Raw genomic sequence first — 24449 nt, 5'->3', positions numbered from 1 at the left:
CGTCATTGGATCTGAAACACATGGTCAAATCAACCCTGCAATGGTTAACTGACCACAAAATCAAAAGTTCTGCTATGGCCATCTACCACGTGAGTAAGCTGAAGAGGAGAGAACACAGGAGATAATCTCTCCAGATCATCCAGGGTCCTAGACTATGTAAAGAAGAATGGTTTCAGATGCTATGCTCTGTATTCTCCAACCTTATAAAAGGTTACAAAAGAAGACTCAATGCTGTTATATTGGCAAAGGGAGGTTGTACAAAGTATTAAATGCAGAGGTGCCAACAATTGTAAAAGTTTATTTCTTGATGAGAGCTTTGTTTTTCTTTGAATGAACTTGTTTCAATTAAAAGTCAGATGTTTCTCATTTTTTGCAGTGCAAGATGATAGTTCTTCAGAAAATGGTGATTTTTTTCCTAACTGTTCTTACTAATTCTTACAAGGGGTGTCAATAATAGTGGAAGGCACTGTATATAGTCAAGCTATGGTCACTGAGTTGCACAGGATACAGGAAGAAGTTGTTGGCACTCCTACTTTTAATACTTTGTGCAAACTTCCTTTGCCAGGTTTCCAAAGAACAATATCTTTATTGCAGGAAGAGACACACGGCTTTATTCAAAAGGGGCTTATTTTTAGCACATAAGCACACAGATTGCAACTGGCAGACATCCCTGTCTAACTCCCATCTTCAGATTAAAAGAAGACAAAGTCGTCTTTGTCAAGGGGGTTTAGTGGCTTGGAAGCTGCAGCTGGGGCAGACACAGCTTAGAGAAGAGAGGACAGAAAAGTGAGCAATTAAGCTAATGTGGGCTTGGTCTTTTAAATGTTCTACCCAACATGCAAGAAGCATGTTACATGCTTAGCTTGCAAACCTGAAACCGATTCTGCAAGGGAGTGGACAAGGGTGTGTTTTTTTTCTCATTGAAATACTGTTTAAAAAGGTTTTTCAAAGGGCAAGATGTGTTTTATAGCCATAGGTTTACTGCCTAACAGAGTCAGCACAAAGATGAGAGTATCGGCATGAAGCTGCCGGTGTTATGCTGTAGGAAAACAGAGCATAGGTGCTACCGAGCTACCTTTGAGCAACCACTGCCACCATCAGGGGTGGTGATTCTGCAAGGGCAATGGTCAAACCCCCCTTCACTCAGCTTTGTTCACACTTTTGTGAACCAAGTGACATTCTAAACCTGGCTCGGTGAGTTAAGAGAGGACATCTGCATTAACATGTACAGAACCCGGACGATGACACACTAAAATTAAATGGCTATATGCTAATGAACCACCTTGTGAGCTGGGTATTCATATCCTTCTGTCTGTAGAGCTACTGTAGAGGTGTGTGATTGGTCAGCAAGGTAAATTTTTCGATCCTACAAATAATAACAGAGCGCTTCCACAGCCCATTTAATTGCCAAATACTCTTTTTAAATGGTCAAGTAATTGCGCTCCCTCGGAAGCACTTTCCTACTCAAATATATATATGATGGGATGTTCTTCACCATCTGCAAAACTTGGTATCATAACAAAGCAGGCTTAAAGACAGATGCCCATGAAGTCCAAACGGAAGCCTAGTAAATTCGAATAATCTGCCAGGGGTGGCAAACACCATCTTCTTGCAACTGGATATCTCAAGAGGTACCTGCTAGTACTCTTGTTAGATCGAGGGTTGAGAGTATACAAGGCTGGACCTAGTTTCATCAGGTACACATCAAATTTGGAAACCTTATTTAAGCATTTAAAATCGGTACAAAACAGATTGGAGCCATCTGGCTGTGGGATGAGTATGATCAACCGCCGCCATTCGCTTTTACTCTTGCGAATCACACCCAATTTGAGCATTTCCTTCATCTCAATAATTCAATGTCTTCTTCTTTGCCTCCGGCTTATGATACAGGAACATTTATGCGAGGCTCAGTTAATAATAATACATTTTATTTATTTGTAGGCACCTTTCTAAACACTCAAGGACACCGAACAATAGATAAAATACAGATTACAAACAAAACTAAAATACCAAAATTAAAATCAGACAGAGCAAATTGTAATCAGAGAGAAAAAGCAGTCTTAAACAATTGAGTTTTAAGTTTAGATTTGAAAAGTGAAAATGATTCAATATTTCTAAGCTCAGATGGTAGTGAGTTCAAGAGGATCTAAGGGTACGGGAGGGAATGGCAACGTGGACGAGGTCAAACAGATATGGAGGGGCAAGGTTGTAGATAGCCTTCAAAGTTAACAGAAGAATTTTTAATTGAATACGGAACTTAACTGTTATTTTATGTTCAGCAAGTTTAGTGAGGCCATGCAAGTAGGAAAATCATCAGTATTTTTACCAATCTAAATGAACAACTTAGCTTTGAGTGTCTGTCAACTCATCACCAATAGCAATGTCAGTCTGAGAGAGTGCAGCAGCAGCAGTGGTTAACACCTCATTAAGTTCATGCCACTCCTTCAAGAGATTGACATGCAATATCTGAATGGGCTTTCACCGGCCTGATATCTTAACCTTATAATTTACAGGGCTCATCCACAATATCAGGAACCTGCCATTTCACCAGAAACTTATGTGGGTCAGATGGGATTAAAACAAGTACTCAATCACCTTTATTGAATTCAGAAGGTTTGCTTTTCCTATCATAATTACGTTTATGCGTCTCCTGCTCATGCTGCTGATGCTCCACAGTGATAGAGGACAATTTAAAAATGTATTCCTGCAGAGAAATGACCCGATCTACAAATTTCAAACTCTGACTTTTAGTCTGCACACCTGTCTATTCCTCACATGTAATATCCAAGACATCTTATGGGTGCCTGCCAAATACTATCTTGAATGGAATTAAACTAGTTGAAACTTGGGGGGATTCCTGGACCACGAACATGAGAAAGGGCAACACAGTGTCCCAGGTTGTCAGGTCATCTTGAGCCACACGCCTAATCATCTGCTTCAAAGTCTTGTTAAATAACTCATTTGTGCCATTTGCCTGTGGATGCTAAACAATGGTTCTCATTTTTTTATTTGCAAGGCTGCCACATAATTGTTTCATTAAGTAAAGGCCATACCCTGGTCAGTTAATATTTCCTGTGGAATGCCAGTACAAGTGAAAATCTCAGACAGAGACCTTGCAACTGCCTGTGATTTAGCCTTCTGTAAAGCAACCACTTCAGGATACTGCGTCGCTTAATCAACTAACACAAGTATATATTAATAGCCATTCTTGCTCGTACAAAATGGACCAACAATGTATAAACCCAGCTGTTTCAAAAGGGATGTCGAAAATAGGCACTGGTGAAAGGGGTGCCGTAGAAGGTCTGTGAGCGGAGACAGCCTGGCAGTTGGGGTAGGTCTTACAGAACCGCTGAATATCTCAGCCCATATTAAGCAAGTAAAACCATTTTGAGATGTGATCCCTAGTTTTCTCCTCATCAAGATTACTGTCTAATAATATTTGTGAGCAATTTTCAGAACTGTCTTATCAATCAGGATAACCAACTGCTCGAGTAGACCAGCAGCTATGCAATTCGAAATTACCCAGTATAGGAAGGCGTTCTTAACTTAAAAAAAGTGCAGACTTTTGAACCTAGTGGCCTGACGCTTCCTATAATGAGAAGGGTGTTCGAAGGACAACATGTGTTTCTTAGCCATAGGTTTACTCTGTGTTGTAACAGAGAGTCAGCTCACTTAAGACAGTATTGGCATGCAACTGCTGATGTTTTGCAGTAGGAAAATGGAGCAGAGAAGCTACCATGCCACCTTTGAGTGCCCGCCGCTGTCGTCAAGGCCAGTAAATCAGCGGAGACACCATTCATAATATATGAATGTAATTTCTTTTCCCCTGTCCTGCCCTGGTATAATTATATTTATTTAATAAATTGATCTGAAGAGCAGCAATAATTCACCCCCTACATTTTAGATTTTTATATGATGTCTAAATTGTACTGCCTGTGTATCACATTAAGTACAACTCATTGATATTCTTTATAACTCAGTGATTTTCTTTCTTTTTAAGATATTTTCTCAGGTACCATGGGGTAGCACCAAAGATGCTGGTGCCTGTTGCTTTAATAATGTTTCAAGTTCAAATTTACTCAATCAATAATTAATCACATCAAAACGGCAGTATTTTAAAGTATGAAATTTAATGAAAAACTATATAGCCTAATGTGTGTTTTATTTAGTTAACAATTTTTTTCCAGTGTCTTAAAGTTCCTTGTATCAATTGAGGTAACTTGGATTTGTAACAGATTTTGTTTATTAATGTTAAGTCCATTTAAACAGTTTAAATTTAACCATGTATTCAGTTATGTTTATTGAACATAATGCCATGGCTATGTAATCTTTGGCTACATAATCCAAATATGCAGATTTGAGGAGGAGCTATTGACAAAGTATGGGAGACTTTTTCAAAGGAATGTGTAGTTGAAAATGTTAATCCTAGATGTATTACTATTAGATGTAATACTACTTATTTGATTGCTTTAAAAAGTAATTGTTAAAAACAATCTCAGCTACTGTGCATATGGTAAGCTTTTCCCATCTGCAGAAATAAACCTGACCTGAATTCACTTGCATCACACCTCAGTGTATACATTTTAGGACAATTTATGAGCTAAGAGCACAGGAAAAGTTTGAACTCCCTGTGGTGCACGAGAATACCTGAGACACTTTTTTATATTGACAGTTTGGATTAAAATATATTTGTTCTTTTTTTTCCCTGTATGTCTTAGAAATCATATGGTTCTTCGGGACACCACTGAGCATGTCACCAGATTCATTGCACTAGCAAATGTGAACAACAGCAGCAAGAAAAAGGTAACATGTAAATGGCTTAGATGGCCTGAATTACAATGAAAAGTATTAAAAAGCTATAGTAATAGTTGTAATATGGATGCAAAATCCTAACCAAAAGTCGTGTCTTGCGTTTGTGTGTAGTTGACATTTGAAGAATGGTCGAAGTATGTGCGTAGACATTAATATTGCCCATTTCCAATAGAGAATTGGTCAGAAGCAGCCAGAGGACAAGTCAGTTGGATTCTCTCTCTCTCTCTCTCTCTCTCTCTAAATTAAAAAATCCTGCATCTGTATGTCTGTCTGCTTTTCACGAGAGAATTACTTAGCATATTTAGATCTGGGGTTTTTTTTTTTTCTTTATAATTTGCTTGAACATTCCGGTTGATTTTGCAACTTCTGTCATTGCGCTATGTATTATAGTTTGCTTGCGGTACTGATTTATTTGCGTGAATCCGAGAGACACACAAGGGGAGGGGGCGTGCCCTTCTCACTCACTCGCTAGCCTAAGCGGATTCCTTGCCTCCCCTTAGCTAGCAAACAAGAGAACTACTTAATGGATTTACAACAAAAGCATCAAGTGTTATTTTAGTCTTGCTGTCTACCACACTACTTGTAAGCTTATTTTATGTGTAAAGAAAAACTTCCTAATACAGTGGAACCTCGGTTCACGATCATAATTCGTTCCAAACCCCTGGTCGTAAACTGATTTGGTTGTGAACCAAATCAATTTCGCCCATATGATTGTATTTAAATACAATTAATCCGTTCCAGACCATACAAACTGTATGTAAATATATTTTTTTTTAAGATTAAGCACAGGTATAGTTAATTACACCATAGAATGCACAGTGTAAAAGGAAACTAATGTAAAAACATTGAATAACACTGACACAAAACACCCAGGCTCCCTGCTCAGCTGCACGCGCAGGCTCGCTCTCTCTCAGCAGCAGGCTCTCTCTCTCTCTCTCTCTCAGCAGCACGCGCTCTCTGTAACATTGCAGCAGTTCACGCTATCGCCTTGCAAGCTGATCGCTGTATAAACACCTTATTTTAATGAGTTTTAAGCACTTTGGAGGGGGGGGGGGGGGGAAGGAACATTTGAACAAATCAGAACCACAAGCAACCAAGAAAATAACATTACAGGAGTTTGCGCTATAGCCTTGCAACCGATCGCTGTATAAACACTTTTTTTAATGAGTTTTAAGCACAGGGGGGGAAAAAAATGAATATTTGAAAAAAGTGAAAAGTAACACTGCAACATTTCACGCTACGAACCGAAAAATGAACATTTGAAAAATCCGTAATACAAAAACTAATCATAAACCACCAAGAAAACTAACCTTGCATGAGTCGAGTTCTGGCATGAAGTGAGGAGGAACTGGGTGGAGAGGAGGTTACAGTTTTGATGGAGAGTCTGGCTCCGCGATGGAGGGATTTTTTCCTTCAGGTGTTTTCTCTCGTGTGATTTCTTGGGTTTCTGGTGTTTTTAGCTGTTTAGCTGGTGGGAGCGAAAGCCCTCATGCTGCCATTCCAAAAACAAAGTCCTTGTGACCCAACCCTTCGTGTTTGCCCTCTACATCACTGGCAGTCTGGCTTTGTTTACATTGTGCTGCTTGAAATCACGAGGGTTCTCAAATTGGTAAATGAGCAAACTGGTAAGCAGTTTTTCCTCCTCTTCCTGCGCTTGAGGTCTCTGCCTGGTTAACGCTGTAACTCCTTTTGCAACATCAGGTGCTTTAATAGATACTTTCTGCTTTAGAATAGTCGAAATCATAGGTTTTGACTTCTTGTACTCGGCGGCAAGATCAGTAACACAAATGCCACGCTCAATACTTTTCAATAATTTCTTTCTTTACTTCAATTTCAATTTTCTGCAAAACTTTCTTCTTGCCACTTTTCACTTGCTTAGAAGCCATGGCTAACTGCAAAAGCACACGAAATACTGTAGAGCACAAAGAGATCACAGATAAAGCACGCACGTCTGACTGAGAACAATGAACAGGGAGCGCTCAACACGCTTAAATACAGTAATCGGCGTGTACGAACCGGAAGGGAAATGAAATAGAGCACAAAGAGTTCACAGCGAAAGCATGCAAACACGTCTGGCCGAGAACAATGCAACACGTGCGGAAATCATAAGCGCGCACAAACCGAAATGGAAACTCGCTTGTTCGTATACCGAGTGTGTGGTCGTGAACCGAGGCAAGTTTGGCGAACGTTTTGGTCGTAAACCGAGTTGTACGTGTACCGAGACGTTTGTGAACCGAGTTTTCGCTGTATTTGTGCGATATTTACCTTTAAAAATTTCCAACTGTGTCCCCATGTTTTTGATGAACTCATTTTAAAATGACTCGTTCCACTTTGCTAATTCCCTTCTTAATTTTAAACACTTCAATTGTGTCTCTTCTTACTCTTCTTCTGCTTCAAATAAAAAGGCTTGGCTCTTTCTATTCTCCCTCATAATTCATCCCCTGTGCCACCTCCTTGGACTCGTACTTAAACATAGTGCTGTATAACCTATCATTCTCTTAGCCTTCTTAATGGCTTCTGAATACTATCTTGCAGTTGATAAGTGTCAAGTCCATTACAACTCCTAAATCCTTCTTATAAGGTATATTTTCGATTTTTCAGACTTCCCCTTGTGTATTAAAACCTGACCATTTTACTTCCTTTATGTAATACATTTACTTATATTAAATTTCATCTGCCACAAATCTACCCAAGCCTCAGTACTGTCCAAGTCCCTCTGTAATGATTCAATGTATTCTAGATTATCTGCCAGTCCACCTCGCTTGGTATCATCTGCAAACTTAACCAGCTTGTTACTTATATTCCTTTCCAAATCATTTATATATGTTAAAAATAGCAGCAACCTTAGCACTGTCCCCTGTGGAACACCAGTTTTAACATCCACCAGTTGTGAAAGTACCATAACCCCTCTGCTTCCTGTGTCTGTGACAATTTTGCACCCATCTACAAACACTCTGAATTAACACTTTTTTTAGTTTGATGCTCAGCCTCTTCTGTGGTACCTTATCAAATGCTTTCTGAAAGGCAAGATAAAATCCTTTTGTTGCCTCCTCATAGAATACCAGCAAGTTAATTAAACATGACCGCCCTCTTCTGAGCACATGGTGACTGTTAGTAAAACTCCTGTTCTTGCCATGTATTGCTCAGTCTTATCCTTAGTAATTTATTCCATTAATTTTCCTTTGATGCACGTTAACTTTACTGGCCCATAGTTGCTTAGATCTTATTGGGATAATATTTACCATTTTTCAGTCCTTCAGAATTTCCCCAGTGCACAGTTGACTTCCTAAAAATAAGCAACAACAACAACAACGTGATGCACTTCAACTCCTTCTTGACTGTTATTTTACTACTAAAATAACTGAAAGAATCTCTTTGGGTCATCTTTTACCATATCTGCTATATTTATCTCTAACTGCCTTTTAGTCTCTTTTAAATCCTACTTAATGGTTGCCATCTTGTTCTCATTTGTCCTATGTTTCACATTGGAGTTATTAATGTTATAAACTATATACAGCTGCTTTTTCAACTCTTTATTAACTGGCTGCAGATGTTTTTTTTTTTAATAAAGAATGAAAATTGTAATTGAAATAATACTATGTCATCTGTTAGAAAGGTAGCTTTAGTTTTGTGGATTTTACCTCTTGTAAAAGAAAGTTACAAACTTTTTTAAATTGGCTACTGCCATTTCTGTTTCAAAGATATCTGTTGTTTGTTACTTCAGTGACTACAGATTTATCTCCCTGAACTGTGTTATAATGAAAGTAGAAGCTTGTCTTGCTGTTGTTCTGTTTTGTGATTTTTTTTTTAAGTTAATATGATTAGATTATAGGCTGAAGCAAAAAGAAAAAGAAAAGACAGGTACCGAAAGCCCAGCCATGTGGAGCAGCAGTGATCAAAACAAACCTTAAAGGGTATTCCATGAGTCAGAAAACATCAGACTCTGTAAAATAATGAAAACTAAAGATACATTACTGCACCTGGTGTTGACAATTTGTAGAACATTATTACCCTATTGTTTTCCTCTGGTCCTCTGCCATACATTTAGTGTGTATTTAGTTGTATTGCTCCTTACTACAAAGTCGTATTGTAGTTGAATGTGTCTTTTTGCAAGAATTTCCTTTAAAGAGAGATGCAAACTTAGCAGGGAGAAGGCAGGAATATTGGCTTTTATATTAAAGAAAGTGGAATAATAAACTGAGAAAAGGAATCTGCAAGAAAAACTGCTTTGAGTCTGCATGTTCACATCTCACTGTGATGCATCCTGACACATGCTGGCAGGAACTTGCTACAAGCATCACTATACATAAACAGGAGAGAGGCACACACTTTACAAAATTTCACACAATTTTTTAGCTTTGTGTGAGACAGAAGCAGACTATGGACTGCACAGTGCCCAGGTGTGGCATAAATAAGGGTAGTTTTGCGGGAAATATTTGTTTGTCAAACATTTCTTTTCCATCAGTCTTGTTTCTCCAAAAACTATTATCAGAAATTGGAGGCAACATCTAAAATGTGTTTTCTGCCAGTACATTTAGAATTTTTATTAATGTTTTCTGTGATTCCTTATTGATTTGAATCTGTTTCTGACAAAATCAAAAGGGAAAAATGCAGTGTTACTAGCAAACAGATTTCAGAATGGTAGTTTTCTAAAATTAATAATTTAGACCCTTTGTTTATTATTTTATTTAATACATTCCCCATGAGTATCTTTCAGATCAAAGTTGAAATAGCACTGATAACCAAAACTCAACATAATTTTAAAAATCATATTTGTTTTCACATATTTGTATCTGTTAATATATAATGACATGCCAGTTCATTTATAAAATGCTATCTAACTTTAGTAGGAGTAGCACTTTTTTTCCTTAATTTTGACTTTTAGTTGTTTACTTTACATTTTTAAGTGCAGGGGTAGCAAATGATGTACATTTAAAGTAATTTAAAGCCTTCTCTAATATTCATTGGATCAGGAAAAAAAATTAGATAACCTTTATCTGTGTATCACATTTGGTTTTTAAAGATTTTGAAATTTCAGTATAAAAAATGTTGTTTGATGCTGTGCGTTTTTCAGTTACCAAGAACCAATAGTAAGCTCTTAAAATGAAGAATATTTAAATATGAATTATCTCATCATTTTTTGAATGGATTCTACCATATTGCTTAGACTTTAGTCTGAGTTGCTTGAAATTTTTTATTTTTATTTTTGTAGTACTTGTATGCATTTAGCATTACCCCAATGAAGAATATGAATCCAGAAGATTTGTTAAAACAGCCTCAGGATGTCACTGAAAACCCATACAAGACATTTGGGAAGGATGGTCATAAAGATAAAGGAAAAGCAGCTATTCAAGCAGAGGTACCATTAAATAAAATGATTTTTTGAAAGGAAATGCATAGAAATGGATCCTTTTGTCCGGTCTTATTACCATGCATATTCTCTTCCCTACATTATCTAACTTTTAAATTAGTATGAAGCTGACTAGAGTCTTTCATACTCACTCTTGCCAGTGAAATGTGTTGGGGGGGATTTTAAGTCCTACTTTTTGGTACATATACTGTAGCATGGTGTTGAAGGGGTTATCAATGTTTGTTCGTTCTAGTGTTTTCATTGTAAAATTAAGCTCAGGTACTATCTGTGTGAAGTTTGTATATTTTCCCTACATTATAGAGTAGGGTCTGGGTACTGTGGTTTTCCTCATACTGTACAGTCAGATATGTGTCTAGGTTAGAACAATCTGACTCTAACCATTTGTAAAAGTAGGGTCAAGTCTGTACCTGAAGTTAATTTCCTGCTCGATGCTGTTGGGGATGCTTTTTTACTCTGGTGACTCTGAACTGCTTTTACTGTGTTTGATAATAGGATATTTTTTTGGACAGTTGCATTTTGTTGTGGCATTTTAATGTACTTTTCAATGACTCTTAACAATCATGGAAAAACAAAGTTAGGCTGGTTCAAAGTAGAAATTGTCTGCTGATAAAATGCCTCAAATATATAGCAAGGCTTGATGAGCTGAACCCGCATCATCACAAGCAGCACCAGAGGTATAAGGGACGGTTTATACTTCACACTCAGAACACATATATGCATGGATCATGGCTGTCGTGCTCTCCCAACGTTCATTTGATGCATCCTCTGAGCAGGTCCTCGGAAATTAATGCGACGTTTGCACAGGTTGCAGAACCAGCAAAATCTGTGGGAGCAGTGTGTTCAAGTTGGAACCTGATGTCAGAGTCTCTGTTTGCAGCTGCTTTGCAGATCGTACAGGATCAATGTGCATAGTTTGATGAATGGTTTGATGTGGTGAAGCAAAATGCTGACATACAAATGTATTCATGGAGCTTTTCTTTTCAAGCATAACATTTCCCAATCTAATATATTTTAAAGGACTTGCATACCATCTTCTGTGTGCCGTCTTTGTGCTGACAATGGCGGCAAGCAGCAAATGCCACACAGAACACATTAAATTTGATATTCCATTTCTGTGTACTTTTAGAATCCTTAGATTTATACTTGACAACACTTTAATGATGAAATGGAATAAAGTATACACAGGTATGTTGCATTTTACAGATTATTTAAGTAATGAATACTGTTAGAAATTACACATGTGGGAGTGGCACAGTGGCGTAGTGGTAGCGCTGCTGTTTCGCAGCGAGTCACATCTCTGGTGTTCCATGCCTTTAGTTTGTATTTTTCCTGTTGGGTTTCCACAGTGTGATTCCTTCCACAGTGTGCTTTCCTTCCAAGAACATGCAAGTTTTGGGATTTGGTGACACTAAAATGACGCTAGTGTATGTGTGTGCTTGTATTCACCTTGCAATGAGCTGATGCCTCGTCCAGGGATTCTGCTTCACACCTAATGATTGCTACAACTAACAAATCCCTGGATTGATGGATATAATCATTAAACATCCAACCTTTTCAGAGATAATGTGGCAATGTGCCCTGGGAATTTATTGGATGTTTCAAGCAATTCACAACACAGCAAAGCTGAGTGTTGTTTTCTCATCATGATGATATCTTGCACTGCCACCTGGTAGAATCTTCCAGATTTACATAAAGTACATCCGCAAGTATAAACAGTATATCACTTGCGTAGTAGTAGCGTCTGGAGGAGAACATGTTGTGTTGCATGAAGTATAAACCCAACCTAAGGGGGAGTGTTACTGGTTATTTTGTGATGGACATAAAAAAAACATTAGATGTCGGATCAGTTGGTGCTGGGAAGCAACATATTTGCTGATTTTGTGTAATAGTTGATATCTTTGATGATGGCTCATTAGGGCTTGAGTTGCTGGTATCCCACACAAATACATTAATTCCAACAAATTTGTATTTGTATATTTATTAAGTAAGCAATCTCTTTTCTTGTTGCAGGAATATTTAATACCTTTTTTAAATCTTAGGTTAGATAAACATTATTAATCCCATGGGAAAATTCAAATATATACAGCAGAAGAAACCTAAAAAACAAGTATTCAGACTCTCTGGGCAGATATAACAGCCAGTCAATCGAAAAATAAAGAATATTGAACTACCTGATAGCAGTGGGCAGAAAAGACCCCCAGAAGAACTTCTTTGCATACCATGGTTAAATGAGCCTGTGGATAAAAGTTCTCCATAAGATCACCTCCTAGAGGGAATGGAAAGGAGGTTTCATTATGGCATCTAGTTTTGCCACCATCCTCTCTGCCACAACAACCTGTGGTGTGTCCAGGGGTCGCCCTGTGATGGAACAGGCTTTCCTAATAATTTTGGTCCGGCAGTGTGCTGCTTTTTCAACTCACATTGATTTCCCAGGAGACTCTGGCCTAGATCACCACACTGGCTGGTATGGACTTGTAGAACATTTCCAGCAGCTTGCTGCACACTTCAAAAGATCCGAGTCTCCTTAGCAAGTACAGTCTGCTTTGGCCCTTATTGTACAGCACCACTGTGCTGTCAGACCTATCTAGTTTGTTGTTTATGTGAACATCCATGTACTTGCAGTTGTGCACCACTTCCACATTCTCCACCTGAATTATTGTGTCTTATTTGTTCCTTGGGGTTAATTTATTTTTCTTCATAATGTATTAATGTCCCATGCATAGTATATTATCTTCCTGTTACAGTTGCTCTTGACCGAACATGTAGCTGCAGAATTCTGGAATCTGATTGGGTGTTCAGTGGAGCTGCACAAGTGTGCTGCAGGAGTAAAAGATGTGGCCAATGTGCTGTGGCCTGTATTTAAACTATACTACAGAAGAAATTAAACTAAACTTTGTTATATATTTAAGCTAAAAACTGAAGTAAATTTGTGCTCAAATCAGTACAAAAATTCAGGAAATTGACTTGTGCTGTTTAATGAATTTGTATTTAGTTTTATTTTTTTGATGTTGACAAACTGATTCCTACAGTGTTGTAATTAGAACATTGGAACAAACTGGATGCGAACAGGCCATTCATCCCAACAAAGCTGAACAGGCCATTCATCCCAACAAAGCTGGTCTATCCTATCCACTAAATTCTTCGAAAATAACATCAAGTCTGGCTCTGAATGGCTCTCCCTAAAGTCCTACTGTCCGCCCGACTATTTGGCAGCTTATTCTCTGTATCTATGATTCTTTATATGAAGAAATATTTACTAATACTTTTGTAAAATTTACCCTTAAGAAGTAACTGTCCAGTCTTAATTCATTGTACTAATTCCCATCATTATTTTAAACTAGCCAACCCGCGGCGTACCATACGCAGCATAATCAGGCCGGTTTTTTAATGACTTTTAAGCACAGGGAGAAAATAACATTCGAAAAATCAGTAATGTAATAAATTGGCAAGAAAAGCAACATTGTTGTAGCAGTGCTACCATTAGTTAGAACTGCATCTCCCAGCAGTCCTTTCAGGGGCTGTTGGGGTCAAAGGTGGCCAGAGGGGTTTAAAAGGAGGGTGGGGGTCGAAGAGTGAAAAAAAAAAAGTTTGTTTTGTTTGTTTGGTGCTTGTATTTATCGTTTAAATTCCCAGCGTGTTTTACTTTGTTGTCTCTGTAGTGTGTGTGTGTCGTGCCAAGGCTGGGGTTGTCCCTGGTAATCCTCGAGTAAAATAAATAAATCACCGTCACGCACGACGTTGTGAATCTTAGTGGCTTCTGACCGCTACAGATTTTGGCGAGCCAGGTAGGAGTCAGGGTTATTTACGACCCCTTCTAGTGTGACTTCACTAACACCCTTTCAGAAGCATGTCTGTTGTAAGCGCTGTGCAGTTCGAGGAACTTGAACTAAGTGAGCTGCTGGTTGATGTGCGTCTGCTGCCTAGGCCGCGTCATGTTACGGTCAGAGCCCCTCTCGAGGAGGAGTTGAGCCTGCTGGATACTTTGTGTGTCTCCAGTCCGGAGCAGCCCGAGATCGGCGAGGGACAGCTTCTGCAAGACCTGACGCTGCGCCTAGAACAGCTAGAGACGCGGATTGATGACATTTCCCACAGTTTTCTGAATCGTGATGAAAGTGTCCATGACCTTATCGATGCCACGGCCGCCTGAGTTTCCGGAGAGGCGGTTGTGAGGGTGCAGCGTCTGGAGCAGTCCTTCGCGAAGTGTGTGCAGCGCCTGGAAGCCAATATGAGAGAGGAGATCAGGAGGCACGTACAAGAAAGCTGGCGTGCAGTCACGCAGCCACTGGGGCAGTCGACTCCTGTAACGGGAGTGAGGAACAACTGGGGAGAGTCGTCCTTGTCCATTGCGGTACCGCGAATGGAGTTTCCAAAGCTGGCCCCTCAGGGTGTACCCACGGGCATTGTCGACTTTGTAGAAGAGGTCGACATGTTCGTGGAGCTGCATCCTCTGAGTGGAGCTGAGCTGCGGGGATTCCTGAACACACGGCACTCAGCGGGCCTGCACGTTCTTGGTGGTTTGCTGAGCGGCACAAGTACAACACCTGGGCGGAGTTTCACGCTGCTTTCCTGATGCGTTCCTCTCTGACGAATACTAGGCGCTGTTGGAAGAAAAGCTCCGAACCTTTGTACAAAAACCATCACAGAGCCTCCAGGACTTTTGTCTTTGAATTCCGTGCGTTGTGTCTGAAGTGGTGATCTGACATGTGTGAGGAAGAGATATTGCGACGTGTCCTTGATGCATGTGACCCTCGGGTGGCTGCTAATCTGAGGGGGGTCGTGAAATCGGTCAATGAGTTGGTGAAGGTGGGGTCCCGAGTGGAAAAGGATTGGGCAGCTATCGGGCTTAGTGAGTCTCGAAAGGGTCCCACGTCTCGAGATGTCCCCTGTCCGAAACCACAAGGGAATGCCCCAGTGGATCCCCGGGCCGATCTCACCCTGGTGCAAGCCACCTTGCCTCTCTTAGTGGTGCCCGTACAAGTGCGGGGTGTCACTGGAGAGGCGGTCGTCGATACAGGGAGCACTTATACCCTTATGAAATACAGCTTGTGGGAAAAGATTAAAGTGCCTCATGAGCAGTTAAGGTAAAGTGCAAAAGTAAAATTCTTTCTTGCGGATGGAAGGGCGCACGGGGCAAAGGGCAGGGTTCCTATGAGGCTCTGCTTACTTGAGACACACTGGGATACAGAAGTTTACACCCTGGAAGATGACCACCTGTCAATGCCCTTGTTACTGGGAATGGACTCTCTTGTGTCGGTAGGTCTTACCATCCATCTGTCGCGGCTGGAGTATGAGTTGCCGGGGGGTGGAGTCCATCGGTTTGGGACGAAGGCTCAAGGTAATCTGGTTTGGCCTAACTTGTGTTATTACCTTGCGCAGTTGGTGGACGAGCCTAGCCCAGTAGAGAAGGCTATTCTTGAACAGCCGGAGCTCGTTCAGCCGCTGCTTAGGAGGTGGCACGCTGTGTGGACGGACAAATTGGGTCGGACTGAGGAGGTGTGTCACCACATTCACACAGTCGACCCTGTCCCTGTTCGGCATAGAGCTTACAGAGTGTCGCCTCTGAAAAGAGGAATAATCAAGGGGTGGGCCGACCAGATGTTGGCAGATGGGGTCATTGAGCCTTCCACCTCGCCATGGGCTAGCCCTGCGGTGCTCATTCAAAAGGCCGACGGGACCTACCGATTCCGTGTGGACTATCGGGAGCTGAACAAGAAGACCTTGGATGATGCTTACCCCATGCCCGTCATACATGACATCTTGGAGTCTTTGCATGGGGCAGCGGTTTTCAGCTCTCTAGATCTGAAGTCCGGGTAGTGCCAGTTGAGGATGGGGAAGAGTAGCATGGAGAAGACCGCCGTCATCACCCCGGAAGGGTTGTTCCAGTTTCGGGTGATGCCCTTTGGACTAAAAAACGCTGGGGCGTCATTCCAACGGCTAATGGAGCAGGTCCTCCGGGGACTCCTTGGAAAGACCTGCTTTGTGTACATTGATGACATCATCGTATTCTCCCCATCTGTCTCACAACATCTGAAGGACCTAGACCACATCTTCCAGCGACTGCAGAAGGCTCATCTAATACTCAACACCAAGAAGTGTAGATTTCTACAGGACCATCTGAACTTCCTCGGCCATGTGGTGTCGGCAAACGGGGTCCAGGTAGACCCAAAGAAAATTAAGTCCATCTTGGACTACCCAGCGCCCCAGGAGGTAAAAAGTCTCCAGCGCTTCCTGGGGATGGCTGGGTGGTTCCACAAATTTGTGCATGGGTTTGCCGACATCGCTGCCCCTTTGTTCCAGCTGCTGAGGAAGCGATTCCCCTGAGAGTGGTCACCAACATGCCAGGACTCCTTTGAAAGACTCAAACAGGCATTGATATCTCCTCCAGTCCTGGCACAGCCTGATCCCAAATGAACCTTTCAGGTCCATACAGATGCAAGTGACCTCGAGCTCGGCGCCGTTATTGCTCAAACTAATCAAGGAGAAGAGAGAGTGGTGGCCTATGCTTCATGGTCACTGAAGGGCGCCGAGTATAATTATTCCACCAATGAGAAGGAATGCCTCGCTGTCATGTGGGCCGTGGAAAAGTGGCGTCACTTCCTGGAGGGGACATCCGTTGAAGTCTACACCCACCATAGGGCTCTGACCTGGGCATTCAATTGCCCGAAGACCACGACAAGGCTAACAAGGTGGGTTTTGCGCCTCCAACAGTTCACGTTCAGGGTGTGCTATCGGAAGGGTTGTGCTAATGTGGTGCCCGATGCCTTATCCCGGGTGCACAAGCCCGCACCGATGGTATGTGCGGTATCGGTCTCTAACCCTTGGCCTGATCTTCCCCTGAACATGCAGGAGATCGTTCAATCTCAAGCAGCCAGTCCTGTATGTCAGGGGTTGAGAGAGGGCTCAGGAGGGAGGCCTGACCGTATACATTATAGGGAACTTCAAGGGGCACTCTATCGCTGTGTTCCAACAAAAGACCGGGGTTACCATTATCAGTTGATAATGCCCGAGACATACGTGCCCAAGTTCCTACAGTATTACCATGACAGCCCGATCGGTGGTCACCTTGGACGTACTAAGACACTGTTTAAAATCTTGGAGGTGACATGGTGGCCGACGATATGCAAAGACGTCTGGTCCCATATCCAGACTTGTACCACCTGTCAGCAATACAAAACCCCACCTGGTCTCCCCTCAGGACAGCTCCAGCCAGTAACCATCACTACCCCAGGGGAGTGCCTATGCGTGGACCTATTGGGACCATTACCCGCTAGTAAGGACCGGAAGACCTACCTGATGGTGGTTGTGGACTATTTTACCCGATGGGTGGAGCTATTCCGTATGGCGAATGCCACAGCCAAGAAGATATGTTCCACCCTGAAGGATGAGATCTTTACCCGATGGGGGTGCCGAAGAACATCATCTCAGACCGGGGCCTGCAGTTTACCAGCTCAGAGGCCAAAGAATTTTGGAAGCAATGGGGGGTGGTTCACCTGAAGACAACAGCGTACCATCCCCAATCTAATCGCACTGAGCCGGTGAACTGGACCCTGAAGACAATGATTGCATCCTTTGTCGGAGACCATCATCAGGATTGGACCAAGTGGCTGCCTGAGCTGCGGTTCACATCAAACACGGCGGTGCACGAGGTTACGGGTGAGACCCCTGCATTGTTGGCTTTAGGCAGACAGCTAAATGGTCCACTAGAGAGGATAATTAATCATAAACCACCCAATCCAGACACCTCAATACATGATCATTTGCAAACTCTACAGCTAATCACACAACGGGTAAAGGAGAGGATGGTGAGGTCCCAGTCCAGACAATCTCGGTCGTACAACCGGATACATAAGCCTGTGCAATTCTCAGCTTGGGAGAGAGTCTGGATCAGGACTCATCCCCTCTCCAAAGCCTCCGATAAATTCACAGTTAAACTGGCTCCGAAGTGGTTCGGCCCGGCAACTGTTGTCCAAAAGAAAGGACCAGTAACTTATGCGGTGGAGTGGGGATTGCCGGGGACTAAGAAAATAGACACTTTTAACATCGCTAACCTCAAGCCTTTGTTCGGCCGTACACCATGGCTAAGTATGGTTGGGGTCCGGGGGGGATTGTAGCAGTGCTACCATTAGTTAGAACTGCATCTCCCAGCAGTCCTTTCAGGGGCTGTTGGGGTCAAAGGTGGCCAGAGGGGTTTAAAAGGAGGGCGGGGGTCGAAGAGTGAAAAAAAGTTTGTTTTGTTTGTTTGGTGCTTGTATTTATCTGTTGAATTGCCTGCCGTTTTTCTGCCAAACATCTTCATGTCCTGGATTGTATTGTTTTTTGGGGTCTGGAATCATTTGTCTACCTGTCTACTGTTTACTGAGGACGTGTCTGGATTCATTGGCTTTCCCAGAAGAAGGGGCGCTCCTGAACCATTCATCTGGCATCATACTTCAGCAATTACCGGTAGGACTGTGTTTTTCCATTTCCCTCTTTTCATGCAAATTGCTGGACTTAACTTCACCGCTGCCCATTTCATCCATGGACTTTACTGCATGTTTGTCGAGTTTATCTGTTAAATGTAATATCGCCGAATGGATCAGGGGTGGTATTATTGTTTCATTTAGTTAATTTAATTTTATTATACTTTTTTATCGTTTAAATTCCCATCGTGTTTTTCTTTGTTGTCTCTGTAGTGTGTGTGTGTGTGTCATGCCAAGACTGGGGTTGTCCCTGGTAATCCTCGAGTAAAATAAATAAATCACCATCACGCACGACGGTGTGAATCTTAGCGGCTTCCGCTACATTGTAACAAAGCACGGAACGAACCAACACACAGCGTCGTAACCGAAAACTCGGTTTTTAAAGACTGCTTACTTCATTTTGTTTTAACCTCAGTTGTAAAGGATTGTTTTAAGGATCCCATGAGATACCCCTTGCAAACCGTTGTACAGGCTGCATATGGCGATTCACCTCCGCTAGAAACATGTCTCTATTACCAGTCAACGTGGCTCAGAGGTGCCAGGAGTTGGTGGGTGTAGCTCCTTCCTGCGTGCGCCATAGGTGTCTTACTTGTCGGCGGCTCAGTGAATCCACGCCCCTTCCGGCGTGCTTTCCATGGTTGTCTTGCCTTAGTGAATTATATACAGTATATAGATACTTCAGTCATGTCACCTCTTAATCTCCTTTTGCTTAAACTGAAAATGCTCATCTTATGTTTTCTCATAACTCATCCTCTCCAGTCCTGTAGACAAGCTAGTCACTCTTGTGTGGACTTTATCAGAAGCTTCTATGTCTTTTTTGTAGCCTATACACCGTTGTACAGTAATACACTGTTATCCAGATAAGGTCTAACCAGTGTGCTTTAAAGCTGGAGTATAATTTCATTTGACTTGTACTTCACCCATCCTGCTATGTATCCTAACATTTTGATAGTCTTCTTAATAGATTCTGAACACCGTTTGGAAGTTAATAGTAATGAGTCCACTGCAACTCCAAAATTTCTTTCAAATAGTGCAGTTTTCAGTTTTCAGACTGTTGTGGATTTCTTGTGGATTCAAACAATTTTACTTCCTTCACATAATTTTTTACACTTTGTTATTCAATGGATAATAACCATTTTATCATTTATGTTCCTGCCCAAATCATTTTTATACATTAAAAACCGCAGTGGCCCTAGCACTGACCCCCGAGGGTCACTTTTAACATCGATTTCAGATAAGGATCCTCCCACCACTGTTTTTAGCAAATCCTGCATACATCTACACATGACAACCTACACACCCATTTAGTTTGATGCCCAATCTATCATTTAGTACCTTATGAAATGCTTAGGTCAAGATAATTATATTCACCACTTTGATCATATCCTTTTGTTGCTTCCTCATAGAATTCAGGTCATGTTAGTAAAATATGACCAATCACTAACCCCACCAACAACCTGTTTGTCTTGTGCTCATGAACAGGTGCCAATGAATTTAAGATGGCCCGGGATTACAACTTTTTTCGTAGGCTTTAGGGATTCTAGTGTTATATGACTAAAAAGATTTACATTGAAATTACTGTCTTCATTGTGGGTTATATAGCATACTCTTAAAATAAGGCCTCTTTACCTCATACTTTCCAGATGGATTCAGAAGCTGTCACTAAGATGTGGCTCATTGTCCAACTGAAGAAGATATGCATTTAAATTCAGTTTCATATAAATGGCAAGCCCATCCCTACTGCTTTTCTGTTCGGCCTATCTTTCTTAAAAATGTGTAACCATCTTTGGTGCACTCAACCGCCAATCATTCAATCACTTTGAAATTTAGCCAGGTTTCTGAAATTGCTGTAATAACATTATTATGCTCAGCTACATACAACCCCAACTCCCTTGTTTTGTTTTTGATACTTTTAGCAGTAAGGCCAACTGTTTTTAATGTGTTGATTATTTTACCTTTGCAGTTAAACTTTAGGTTAGGATTTACGTTACTATGCATATTTATTTTTACACTATTGTCCTTCTCGATGTACAATTCTAAGCCTGGATCAACCTCCCACCTCTGGCTAAGAGCCTGTCAACCTTTCTTGGGAAGTCACCCACCCGTTCAACTGGAACTGGAAGGCAACACACAGTGCGAGACTGCCTTTGGAGCAAACCTTTGGTTTAGTCTCTCTGATGATTCAGTCCTCCACTATCACAGTCTCTCTTTCTGGGGTATGTTTTTCAGGTTAGAATCTTCAGAGACCCCATCCAGCTAAGGACCTGAAAACAGTCTGACACCTTCAATTCTGGAGTTGATGCCCCCAGACAGTGTGCAGCCTTTGCCTGGTGGCCCACCTAGCTTACCTGTCTGGTCTGAAGTCTCCTCCCGTGCCACATTAAAGGTGCACACTATCTCTCTATAGGACACTTGGGCCAGGTTTGCTCTACTAAAATGCAGGCCAGTCAATTCCGCCTCCTGTTCAGTGACCTTGAGCTTGAGGTGCTGAATCAGCTGGCATCACCTGCAGATGTAGCCTTAAAGGAAGACTGACTCCTCTGATGAAACTTGGACATTCGTAATCATCATCTCTTTAAAGTGCCTGTTGGTAGACTGATTGCATTTATAGCTGAATCTGAAAAGTAAAATCAGCAACACACACTAAATGATCAGCAATGCTCAAGGATAACCTTAAAGAAAATTAAATCTTTGTCTTCTTTTATGGTCTTTTAGAAATGCCTTTTAGTGCTGGCAACAATTCATGGTAATCTCAAAGCGGGATATGTTCACTGGCTAGCTAATATCTGCCAATATTATCAAATTTTTCATTAGTTTAGTTTTCATTAAGAGGAGCAGGGAACAAGAGTTTTTCCTGGCAGCACTGGTCACAGTGCAGTAAATCAGCTCAGACAGGGTACCACTTCATTGTAGTGTTCAATTAGACTCGCACTGGGACCATTTAATTAAAACTATAAGGCTTTGAGAATAAGGGAGAAAAACTGGAGTACTCATAAGAAAAGCATAGAAAACACAGAGAAGTCATGCAACTCCAACAATCAGGTGCTGGGTTTGAACCCATTAAGCTTGATCTGTAGAAGGGCTGTGCTAATCAGTTTACAGTACTGTGCCACCTAAGCTAAGACTATATTAACTAGATTTTAACCATATACTTCAAATTTCTTAAGTAACAATTTATACCAAATTTTTTTATGTAATCAAATTTTTTCTTCTAAAGTTAAAAGGAAATCCAACATTCAGTATGTAAAAATAAGCCATAGCAGCTTTAACCAGCCACACCCCTACATCCAACCAAGGGATCAAGTGCATTACAAGTTTCGGGTCATAAAATACCTTGTGTGCAATATTTAGGGTTTAGCAGATTAATAAATATAAACTATAGTGCAGTTTCAAATTTTCATTTTGAAAAACAGTGATCTGTCTGTTGCTAGTTCTAGCCTGTTGTATGTTATTGTAACACAATTTGATATTGGAATATGTATACTTTGTAGTGATGTTGGTGCCCTGTAGACAAGTAGTTTCAGTCATAATTTGCACTCAGTGCTGCCATCATGTGCTTTATACAGCCATAAGACTCATTTATGTGTGTTCAGAAATGGATGATTAGAAAGTTATAGTGCCTAGAAGGAACCATTGTATTGCATATGTCATGAATAGAATTGCCAAAACCATCCATCCATATTTAAACCCAGTTATCCTGTTCAGGATTATAGGTAGGCTGGAGCCTATCCCAGCAAGCCACAAACACAAGACAGGAATAACTGGGTGTCAGTCCATCACAGAGTGAACACACTCACACATAAACAAGAACCAAGTATGCTGAATTCAGTGAGTATGCAAGTGTGTGCATGCTTTCATGCTCAGACTGAACTAATTTGATTTTCCAGTCAGCCCAGTCTGTTAGCTCTTTCTATTTATTAAATGGATGCCATATGTAGTTTTCTCTGTGTCTCCTTCTTTCTAAAGGATTCATTGAGAATGGGAAAGCAAGCAATTAACTCATTGATCACCTCATTTCTCCAGACAAAGCAAGCTGTTTTGTTTTTCCTCTTCTTTCAGTATTTCAGTTTAATTTGGGTTATCTGTTTAAGCAAACAGCATCTTGGCAGTAAACCCCTTGCTAAAAAGAACGGTTTGCCCATTTTTGGCATGTCACTGTGGATAATAAACTTTTAATAACATTCTGAAAATGCTAGAGTACTGTGAAAACTAGAAAACTGTGTTTTCAGATACTGTATATCAAATATACTGTATCAATGTTAGAGTGAACTATTGCAAAAGGAAGATAGATGGATATATTTGCATAAACAAAATTTAATTTGTGTTTTTTAAGATGTTGTTAGCTCTGCTGACTCACTTTCCCCGCATTCTTATCTCCACTTTCACATGCACTCTCTGTAGGTTTTCTTTTGTTTCCTCCCCTGCAAAAGACATGCCAGCTATCCTGACTGGTGTCTAAAGGCTTTGACTGCATTGGTAAGGGCCAATTAAATTCCAAGTATAAGCAGAAGTTTAAAACAGTGATCCAGTGAAAACAGTGATAAAGCTTGAAATTGTTAAGGCATTCAGAATGTGAATTTAGGGAAGTGTAGTAAATTCAGTATGCAAGAAAATTAAATTCCAGGCTCTTGCACGCAAATTTTAATAGCACCAAAGAAAAGATAGAATACTGCAGTGATTATTGTTGACATTTACATAACATTGTGTGTATCGTACAGAGAAGGAAAATGACACAAAGAACTGTACAAGGAAAGTGCAATGGCTGTACTAGCAACAAAATTGGAAGAGCCCTGGGGTATCTTACAAAGAAGTGATGTCAACGAGACAGTGGGATTGGGTAAAAATTGTGGATTTGTCATGGCAGGACGATTAGTTGGTATTAGACAAAAAAAAGGACCAACAACAGCACTGCACAAATTTTCTGAGAATACTGTAAAGCACTGCCTTGACTGATGCAAAGCCCTAATTTTTTTTTTTTTTTGGAACAGTAGAACATTTACAACAATCTATACAACAGGCCATTCGGCCCATCAAATCTCATCAGTCCTATTTACTTCTTCTAATAACATCAAGTCCCTGAAGTCCTAATGTCTACCACATTACTTGGTATCGTCGTATTCCATGTGTCTATGGTTCTCTGTGTCAAGAAAAAGTTCACAAAAAACTTCACAAGTTTACAACTCTGTCCCTGTGATCTAAATGAACTCATTTTAAAATTACAGTTTTGATCCACCATACAAATTCCCTTCATAATTTTAAACACTTCAGTCTTGTCTCCCCTCAACCTTCTTTTGCTTAAGCTGAAAAGGCTCTGCTCTTTTAATCTTTCCTCATAATAGGATCAGTGATCACTTTGCTCACCTACCAGTGACTGGAGCAGTCCTAAGTGGTCTACCATCGACTGCATCCTGGCACTGAGGGTTCTCATGGAGTGCAAACGTGAATATCAACAGAGATTCTTTGCAGCCTTTGTCGATTTTTGTAAAGCATTCGACTCAGTGTGACGATGTGAGTTCTGGCTCCATGCTCCCATCTGATATTTTGAAGCCCTCGAACCCAACACCGTTGGTAATGTCACCGATGAGCTAGAGAGTGAGACAATAACAACTGAGCATGGGGATGGTAAAAAGTGAAAAGTGCTTTTATTTAAAACGGTCAAACGAAAACAAAGTGTGCAATAAATAAAGTGCAGTGAGTCCCAAAATCTTCATTAAATAAATAATCCATAAAAACACGTGGAGATGAAAACAATAGAAAATCAATCCTTTAAAATCGAGGTTAAAACATCCAACTGGAAACAGTCTATA

The 24449-nt window shown here is 41.0% G+C and overlaps 1 protein-coding gene across 1 annotated transcript in view; it reads left to right on the top strand.

Annotated features, from left to right (window-relative positions):
- Positions 1-24449, top strand: part of cwf19l1 (CWF19 like cell cycle control factor 1) — a 182593-nt gene that overhangs the window by 67045 nt on the left and 91099 nt on the right. The window contains exons 7-8 of the mRNA XM_039769980.1: positions 4719-4803; positions 10025-10171. Coding sequence (XP_039625914.1) covers positions 4719-4803; positions 10025-10171 — 232 coding nt within the window. The remainder of the gene's footprint in view (positions 1-4718; positions 4804-10024; positions 10172-24449) is intronic.

This window comes from Polypterus senegalus, chromosome 11, assembly GCF_016835505.1.
Source record: "Polypterus senegalus isolate Bchr_013 chromosome 11, ASM1683550v1, whole genome shotgun sequence".
NCBI classification, from domain to species: Eukaryota; Metazoa; Chordata; class Cladistia; order Polypteriformes; family Polypteridae; genus Polypterus; species Polypterus senegalus.
The sequence above is the reverse complement of the archived record's forward strand: the minus strand, read 5'-3'. Positions and strand labels throughout refer to the sequence as shown.